This window comes from Trichomycterus rosablanca, chromosome 8 (assembly GCF_030014385.1).
Source record: "Trichomycterus rosablanca isolate fTriRos1 chromosome 8, fTriRos1.hap1, whole genome shotgun sequence".
In the NCBI taxonomy this organism is placed as follows: Eukaryota; Metazoa; Chordata; class Actinopteri; order Siluriformes; family Trichomycteridae; genus Trichomycterus; species Trichomycterus rosablanca.
In genome coordinates, this window is record NC_085995.1 from 28,261,841 (window position 1) to 28,272,200 (window position 10,360).

The 10,360-nt window shown below is 40.1% G+C and overlaps 1 protein-coding gene across 1 annotated transcript in view; it reads right to left on the reverse strand.

The window, feature by feature from the left end:
• The window catches only part of prom1a (prominin 1a), a 78,115-nt gene extending 71,994 nt beyond the window's left edge, over window positions 1-6,121 (reverse strand). The window contains exon 1 of the mRNA XM_063000645.1: window positions 5,715-6,121. Coding sequence (XP_062856715.1) covers window positions 5,715-5,925 — 211 coding nt within the window. The 5' untranslated portion in view covers window positions 5,926-6,121. The remainder of the gene's footprint in view (window positions 1-5,714) is intronic.
• Between the last annotated feature and the right edge of the window lie 4,239 nt (window positions 6,122-10,360).

The window sequence follows — 10,360 nt, forward strand, 5'->3', positions numbered from 1 at the left end:
CTGACTGTGAACAATGTCAACTGTGCCTTATTGGCTTTTGATTCATGGCATATATTTATAATCATAAATTCATGGATTAAAAGCCATATGTGGGTTAAAATTAAATTTTATTTAAAACAGATTTTAGCTGTTTTGTCATTTAATTATATTTTATAGATATAATCTATATCTATAAGAGATAAACCCTTAATCTTGGGGTCTGGCACCACCAAGAAATGCTGGGCATGTAACAAGCCCACCTACCATAGAGGCAGGGGGTGTGTGTTACAGAATCATGCCCACCAGATGGCGCCCAGCCGGCCAGTGGCAACACCGAGTTTCGAACCGAGGAGTTCAGAAACTCGGTGCTGGAGTGCTAGCGGAATATCCCGCTGTGCCACTTGGGCGCCCCTGCCATGCCATTTTTTGCCAAGTGGTCTAAGATGATTGATAGTAACATTTCCTGTAATGAGGCAATTGCTGTGCCCTCACCAGTATAAATTTGCTGCAGCTGGAAGAGATCTTTGTTGACCACCTCACTGTGAGCTCTTTTTATATCAGTTGGAGCCCTGCACCTGCAAGGTTGCCAGTACATGAACCCAGTTCAGCTTAACCACGGTAAGCTGGTTGTTTTGCTATCGAAGACGAGTTATCCATCTACGCAAGCAGCTCTTTCTTTGATCCTTAAATCTTTTCTCTTTTTTTGCTGTATGGTGTTTGTGCTTGAGCAAGCTGCTCCCAGAGGCAGTTTATTGACAAGACAGCAGTTTATTGAGCGAAACCCCACAGCTAGATCTACACTGGACATGAGCTGCTTCTCCATTCCTGTTATAGGCACCTCCTTTCTCTTTCTTTGCTTTGTGTATGTATTAGGGTTGGGCGGTATGACGATATTACCGTATACCGCGGTATTCAAAAATGGTGACGGTATTCAAAAATGGTGACGGTATTTTTTAAATGTGAAGCGCCGAATTTCTGCTTCAGGTTTACCTTGAAAACTGAGACTTTAGGACATGCGCGCATCCACAGTGAGGGAGGGGTGGGAGGGGTAGGCGGTTGGAGCTCGCTGATTGGCTGTGGGGTGCTTACTGGTGATCAGAGCTCTGCTGGTGATAACACAGAGAGACGAGTGAAGAGCCACACTGGCTAGCGTTAGCTGTGAGCTAACAAGCAGAAACTGAAAAACGGCTCGTCTTTTAATTTTTCAAAATCAACATTTTTTATCAGTTCAACCGGAAATGAACACAAGCGCGTGCATGCGCGGACATGTACTTATTTACTAAATATATCTTCAGTGTAAATCGAGCACAAATGTTGAGAAAAAGGAGCAAACAGTAATAATGACTTTACGCCCAATCCGCTGTTCTGACTCTTGTCTGCCATAGATTTTCCTGCCTATGTAAGAACTATTTTTTCCTAAATAAAAGCGCTATATTAAGAAAAAAGAACGTCTCACCTGTCGTGTAATGTGAATTATAAAATATATTGTCTGGCCCTTTAAGAAAGTGAAGCGCACTATAGGGCGTAGGGAGCGAGTGTGTAGGGAATAGATCGGATTTGTACCGTTTCTGTGCTCGAGTTTTGCACTGAGCTTGTGTGACATGTAAAGTAGCGTTCTCGTTAACCACTCAAATGTTTGGACTTTGAATTATTTTAACATTACTTTACATCACCGTCATCGCAACATGAACATTTACATTCATATTTTTTGTTACGGTATAGAACTTAATTCTGGATTACAGGCATAACTAATCGTACACGTTCATACACTTTTAAGAAATATCTGTAACTATAAACTAAGCAGTTAACTTTTGAAATATATTGAAGTGTGTAGCTGCTATTATTCTGTTTTGTGTGGGCAGAGAGAGATTACAATGCCAAAAGGTTATGTGTTAATGTTTGTGTTAAAGTGTAATTGATACACATGCATTTATACTTATGCGTATTTATTATAGATCAGATAAGCAATGTTTGATGTTCAGATTGTTAAATCTTTTTATAATAAAACATTGAAATATTGTAATTACACTGTAAAGTTTGTCCGCGACACCAAACTTTACCCGCCGCGGTAATACCGTATACCGCGGTATTTCCTGAAGACGGTATGACGGTATGAAAATCGGCAATATCGCCCAACCCTAGTATGTATACAGTTTTATTTTACTGTATGCAGCAAATATGCCATGGTAATCTTGGGTACCACACAGGGTGCTTTATGTAACACCAGTGGTTCTCATACAGCAGAAAAGAGAAGCATTAACTGAACCTAGGGAGCTCTCTACATAGACAGCATTTTACGTCATCCTACACGCGCCCCAGAGAAGGAGGCTGTTCGAAATCCTAGATGCCTTAATATGCTGTCTAGTAAGGTACCTTAAAATTTCAACGCTATTTTGACTCAAGAACGAGTGAGCATCCAATGCTGATTTAGTGGTGAAGGCAATCCCAGCATCCATTGCGGCACAACTTTACTCACAGAAAAATTAAAATTTTCAAACAAAATTACATTATTATTGATTTTTAATTTGTATAAGCATGTACAAGTGTCATTTATTTGCAAATTCGGGCTTGTCAGTGAATTTAACCATTTTCGGTACTCGGAGGGAGATGTTAGTTGACATGCTAGCGCGTTGTGCCACCTCATCCCATTGGTTTGAATGGCATGCAAATAACGGTGTTAGCTTAGTTAGCCAAAACTGATGGAATCACTGTCTAAGTAGTGTGTTCGAATAACCTGCCTTAGAAGTCAATGACTTATTAGAATCATCTCTACTTAGGCAGCTGCCTATGTAGGCAGTAAGACAGCAAGGCAGCTCACTAGGTTTTCGAACACACCCATAGTTACACCCCCTCTAACAGCTACATTGGTCCAGCAAGACCAGCCAAAAAAAATCCAACCAATTTTGTTATAAAAGTGTTTAATTTCTCTGAGCCATATCCTATCAAGCTTTTACTTGTTTGGTTGTACATCATTGTTCGGCACAGGGTAAAAAAAAAAAAAAACTCCAGTAAGATTGACCTTACTTTTGTGTGCTGATTTTTTTTCACAGGATGCCAATCTAACCCATCAAAACTCACACTCACTCAAACCTAGGTAGTCCACCATCTGCATGTTTCTAAGAGGTATCATAACTAAAATACCCAAAGCAAACCTGTTAATAAAGAAACAGAACAAACCAGACCATGCAACACTGAGCAATGTGAAGTCCAATGGAACCAATAGAACCTACTGTTATATAAAATGGGTGTACACCTTCAGCACCCTGGAGAATAAAGCACATCAGCATATGGTACTTCAGATTAACGGATTATCTAGTGATGGGACACACCAGGCCACAGGTCTAATCTGCAGGATTCTATTGATGGAGACAGCAACGAGGCAAACTTACAACCACAGCACACACACACTATACGACCAAACGTATGTGGACAGCCAACACTGAGCTAGTTGGGCATCACATTCCAAAACCATGGACATTATTATTATTATTACAAAATAGTATTTGTAGGATTAGGCAATGATTTTGAGTAAGAGGGCCTGGCTTGCAATCAAAATTTTATTTTATCTTAAAGGTTTTTAATATGATTGAGGACAGAGCTCTGTGCAAGCCACTGGTGTTCCTCCACACAAGACTTTTATTGGACCTTGCTTTGTGCCCAGGGGTAGTAGAGCCATGCTTTAAAAGCAAAATCATGACTAATACTCTGTATACAATAGGATTATTTACTTCATTACTTCAATACAACATGATATGCTTAATAGTATATTATCACATGGTAAGCTTAGAACTATTTTAACTTACCCTGCTACGATTATGATGAAAATGCTTAGAATAAATACAAATAAAAAATCCAACTTGTTTCTACCTGTGACCAATGCAAGCTAGCAGCCTGCTGTGTCCAAACTGCATACACTTCCTTTGGATGTTGTAATGATTTATTATTACTTGTATGTTTGTAATATATAAATTATAGCTATTTTCTTACAATAGTACAACTTTATTTTTTAATATTAGAACTGTCATCATGTAATCTTGGAACTTACCTTATTTAACTTTGTATTTCCCTAATAATTAATCAATTACTTCAAATAGAAATATGACTTTTATTTATTGTGACTATAAATTATTTTAAAACTTTCAATACATTCTCATATTGCAACTTCTAAATGGTTTACCTAATATATTTATTCATTTATTAGGATTTTAACATCATGCTTTACACACTTTGGTTACTTTCATGACAGGACAGCTAATTACTGGATACACAAGATTCATCAGTTCAAGTCATGGACAATTTCATATCTCCAGTTGACCTAACTTGCATGTCTTTGGACTGTGGGAGGAAACCCACGCAGACAGGGAGAACATGCAAACTCCACATAGAAAGGACCTGGACCACTCAACCTGGAAATCGACCCAAGGACCTTGTTGCTGTGAGACAACAGTGCAACCGACTGAGCCACCGTGCCGCCTGTTTACCTAATATATAGTTTTATTTTTAAATCAGCACTTGCAACTTTTTTCCACAGAGTATACACCAATCAGCCATCACATTAAAACCACCTCCTTGTTTCTTCACTCACTGTCCATTTTATCAGCTCTACTTACCATATAGGAGCACTTTGTACTGTAGTTCTACAATTACTGAGTGTAGTCCATCAGTTTCTCTGCATGCTTTGTTAGCCCCCTTTCATGCTGTTCTTCAATGGTCAGGACTCTCCCAGGACCACCAGAGAGCAGGTATTATTTGGGTGGTGGGTCATTCTCAGCACTGCAGTGAAACTGACATGGCACTGATGGAGTTTTTAAACACCGCACTATCACAACTGGACTGAGAATAGTCCACCAACCAAAAATATAACAAGCTAACAGCGCCCTGTGGGCAGCGTCTTGTGACCACTGATGAAGGTCTAGAAGATGACCAACTCAAACAGCAGCAATAGATGAGCGATCGTCTCTGACTTTACATCTACAAGGTGGACCAACTAGGTAGGAGTGTCTAATAGAGTGGACGGTGAGTGGACACGGTATTTAAAAACTCCAGCAGCGCTGCTGTGTCTGATCCACTCACACCAGCACAACACACACTAACACAACACCACCATGTCATTGTCACTGCAGTGCTGAGAATGATCCACCACCTAAATAATACCTACTCTGTGGTGGTCCTGACCATTGAAGAACAGGGTGAACGCAGGTTGAAAAAGCATTCACAGGAACATATGGATTACAGTCAGTAATTGTAGAACTACAAAGTGTTAAATGATAATTAAAAATAGTAACAACCAAAATAATAATTTTCTTGACCAAAATGACCTAATAACAAAATGTAGTACCCCAACCCATTAATCCTTGTGATATTAGAATTAACAACTTTATGTATGTCTAAAAATATTGGAACTTTATTTCTATAATATCCAAAAGAAAGACATATTTAATACCAGAACACCAGTTTCTTTACATATTTATTTTTAAATAGAATTTTTGGTGCTGTAATATCAGAACTCCCAAAAATATCATCATATTCACAGAGCTTTAGTTCAAAATTTGTTCCTCAGGACCCCCACTGGCTTCTCCTTGGAGGGCCCTTGGAATCACCCTCACCTTTACAACACCCTCTGGTTTAACACACCTGTCGTGCCCACACACGGGTGCATAAGTACATGTACACCTGAAAAACAGATCTCCTGCTGATGCATGTTTTGTGATAGAGCACGCATCGATCAGGCTTACCTTCAGGGAATGGGTTGGGTTGAACCACATGCAGATAGGCGCGCATCATGTTAAATAAGAGTCCGATCGGTCCCGGTTCATAATACGCTACCGTTTCATACATTCCGGCGGGCACGAGCCCGAAATCTAGCGTTGCTGTGCTGGCGGGAGCGTCTCCGCGAGACAAGCCGCCACAGCAGAGCAGCAGCAGCACGAGCTCGGGTCTCCACATCTCGAACAGGTGCGCGCAAACCAAAAAACCCAAATAACCCAGAGGAACCGCGACCCTGTGCGGACGGTAAACAGGGAACCGGTTGGATTAAACTAGTCAGAAAAAATGAGGGCAGCGGTAAGGGGTCACGTCCTAGTTTCTGTAGTCCGAATCATGATGACGGTGGCGTCCGCAGTTTTTTATCTCTGTCTCAACACCGCAGGTTCTCACTGCTCTGACTCTGAATGCGCTCTGCGCGTGCTGGTGAGCAGCGTCGACGGATGCGCGTGCACGTTGTCTCCATACAGAAGCCTAGATAAAAAGCAAAAGCGAGGTGAAATCGCGCACTCTGTCGGCCGAAATGTGAAATGCAGGACAAGTAGTTCAGAGCAGCGTTTTTCAAACCCTGGGTCCGTGACTCTTGGGTGGGTCGTGAGTCAAAAAAATGCATCGCAAAATAATAAAATTAATAATATTTAAATAGACTCATTTTAACAGGCACATAACACAAAAATGGACTTGTACACGAACACCCTTTGTGGAGGCTTTATGTTACACCTCGGAAACCACAGTGAGACCAGATTGCCTCTATTTTTATTAATTGACTATATTTCGTTTTTGTGTGCCGTTTTGATGCATTGTTTGTGTTGCCTGGGTCACATTAAAATGATGGACAAAATGCTGGTGAAAAAAGTTTGAAAAACCCTGGTTTAAAGTGGCGGCTCCTGCCAAATCTCTTAGGGGGGCAATTGTTGCGATGATGGCCAAGGTGACGCGTTCAGTGGGTAAATTAAAGCTTAAATAATTAACATCTTAAGTCATCTGTCAGCTTGCCCTGACAAATAACTTTGCACATGGAGACAGACCAGCTTTACCATTAATCATAAAATTAAGTAAAGCCTTCACACTAACAATTTAATTCAGTCTTCATCAGATAGCATTTTATTTTAGGTGCAGCAGATCCAGAATAAAGATTGGCATCGGGGCTGATGTGCAATGAATAAAGAAGTACAATTAAACAATTGGGGAGATACAATAAGTGCAATCACAATTCACAATTTAAAAATTACATTACTTACTTGTAATTTATTTGTTACTTATATGATTTTCCCCCCTTTGTAGATATTAGATGTTTAAATTTGGTCTGGGTGGCCCTAATTCTTAAGTTGCTAATTTATCCTGATTACACGATGGAGTTGCTCTGAACTGAGGTAATGGTAGTCATGGTGACGAGATCGCTACACCAGGTTACGTGTGACGCAAGCACGTAAGTGCGAGCCCTCCCAGAACTCATTCAGATTGTATTGCAGCACCTGCAGTTCGAAAAAAAGAGCCTTAATATGAGTCTATGAGAGCAATCCGGGGCGATTTTCAGTCAGACTGAAGTCGCCCCAAAAGGGGCGGTACTGTACGGAACACAACTCGACGCTGATTGGACGATATTCACAGGCAAGACAGACTCCAGAACAGTCACAGCTGTGATAGAAAATTTCTTCCCTTTCACCCTTTGGTGGTGCGTCGCCCGATCGCCCTAAGGAACGAGCCACCTCTGCGTCGGAACTACATACATTTTTACCGGTCAGTTTATTGAAAACAGCACACAAATACCTTGTGGCAAATGCTCCTAAAGACATAAACAACTTTGTCAGCTGCACATTTAAACTGCCAATCTCCCAGTGTTATATGGGCTGTTGACAATGATGCACCCAAATACTGTGACATGTTAGATTTTGCATCATTCGCTGGTGACAGCATGAATCGTCTTTGGTAGATGGAACTTAACATTCATTTTTTTTAACAAGCTGAAATGTGGACTTTTCTGACCACAGTACACATTTCCACTGTCTGTATTTATCGCAGTAGCATGACAGTTTCTCATGCAATGATATCTAAGGGCTTGAATGTCAAGCACATTCAGCAGTTGTTTCTAGCCTTGCCCTATCAGAACTCTTCTGGCAGGTGTAAACTGAAAAAGACTGGAAAGGTCACAAACCTTCAGAAAGAAAAAAGGCAAGAGAAGGACGTAGACACCGAGACTAAGTGAGGGACAGAGAAAACACTGAGGACAGTGTCAGTCCTCCAAAAGGAGATTAAACCTGTGAAGCCCACTTAAGTATTGTGATGACTGGAGCTGGATTAGACACAACCTGTCTGAAGGTCAGTGGTGCTGACAGTCTGCCGATGTGTTCCAGCCAGTGCTAGAGCTAGTTCAAAATCAGTAGTACATTCCATAAATTCCACACAAAGTAGAAAAAAAAATGATGACACCTCCTAAGATTCAAACCAGTATCTCAGCAGTAGTGGGCTAGCATGACAGACCACTGAGCTAGCTGAGTGCCCCTTCATAAAATGTAACAGCCAAAAGGGCTTTTAGAGAGGGCCTAAGATATTCTAATTATCATATTTTAAAAGTAAGCAGTTCTAATTTAAATTTTTGTCACTTAACATAGTCTGTAACTACATCAACAATCAAAATGTAATCCGAAACTCTATTTTGCACTTGGAATTAATAGTATGTAGAAACGCCACCAGCTCAACTCAGATGGACCAAAGGACAGTGAAAATGTGTTCTGTGGTCAGATAAGTCCACATTTCAGCTAGTTAAAAATGAATAATGTTAAATTCCATGTATCAAAGACAGTTCAGATTGTTATCAGCAAATGATGCAAAATCTAACATCTGTCACAGTATTTGTGTGCATCTACCCATTTGACAAACAAATCTTTGACAGCAAATAAATCCTTCATACCTGGCTGTTTAATTTGTGTTGGAATGGTTAAATTAAATAAGTCTCCCTTTCAGAATTTTACCGCCTTTGCTCTTGAATGATGATTGGTTCAGCTACAAATTTACAGAGGAACATGCAATAATAATTTAATAAGAGACCAATTTCAAATAACAGTAAAACTGACCAATCACCTGTCCCTCTAAAAAGATTGGCTTTTTATTTCCAACTTTATGACAACTTCCGCCCGCTGTGACAGCTGATTTTATGCAGGCTGCTGCTCACACTGTTTGTGTAATGAGAAGGTTTATTTGGGAAAATGGCCACTGTGCAGATATTAGTGGTCATTTTTCATAGCTAATGTGTTACTAATGGCTGCTCGGCGATGTGCGTGTTGTCGTGATGTAGAAGCTTATTATAAAATTCAGTTGGTTTTTCAGAGTGTGACTGTGATGTGTTTTGAACCCTGCCAGGTTGTCTCCATGTAAGTGCACACAGAGCATGTGCGATAATTATTATTATTTTTTTTTTGTAAGGAGGATTTGCATTTTGCTCAATGGGCATTTTTACCTTGTCCTATTTTACCCAGCCAAGAATGGTTTCAATTGTCCCTTCTTTTCATTACATGTCGTGTCTTATCTAGGCAAAACAATGCCATTGTTATGCAAATGTGTTTTTTGTAATTTATGTGACATGAACAATTATGCCGTAACATGATATGTTTTCCCCCCAAACTGTTGCTACAAAGTTGGAAGCATATATTATTGGCACCCCTAGATATTCTTAGTAGCAAAATGTAACTAGCATTTTAGTTTTTTATTTAAAGTTGATCAAAATATCTATGAACTTTCTAGCAGTATTATTATTAATATTACTTACATTTTATATACTGAAGTGTATATGAGGTGACATGTCTAATTCTGTTATAAAACATATCTGCTTGCCTGAAAATGCATATATCTACAGATCTGGCAACAATGTAAAAGCTCCAATCAACTGGAACTGTAACAAACTGGCCCAATTTGGGATGATGCCCCAAGTTTGTTTTGCCCTCATGCACAGTGCAGAAAATGGTAAAAAAACAAAAGACAAAAATCCTCAAGGATCACTGTTGGAGAGTTACAGAAAAAAAAAAATCACATCTTGGGGTCACCAAGTCTTGGAAACTACCAGACGACATCTTAATTTTGGAAGGTTTGCCAGACTTAAAGCCTTTTTCTGTCACGTAACCACAAAAAAAAACCAAAAAAAAAACCTGGATTTTGCCCAACTGTCCTGGGACTTTTTGGCACCACATGAAACAAAAATTGAAAAGAATGGTTACACTGAAAAGAACCTGAAGCTCACTGTTAAGTTTAGTGAAGGGTATGTGATGATGTGGCACTGTTATTTAATTCAGTGGCCATGAAAACCTTGTTAGGGTACATGAATAACACTCTTCATCATGGCACCTGTTAGTGGGTGGGATATATTAGGCAGCAAGTGAACATTTTATCCTCAAAATTGATGTGTTAGAAGCAGGAAAAATGACCAAGCGTAAGGATTTGAGCGAGTTTGACAAGGGCCAAATTGTGATGGCTAGACGACTGGGTCAGAGCATCTCCAAAACTGCAGCTCTTGTGGGGTGTTCCCGGTCTGCAGTGGTCAGTATCTATCAAAAGTGGTCCAAGGAAGGAACAGTGGTAAACCGGTGACAGAGTCATGGGCGGCCAGGGCTCACTGATGCACGTG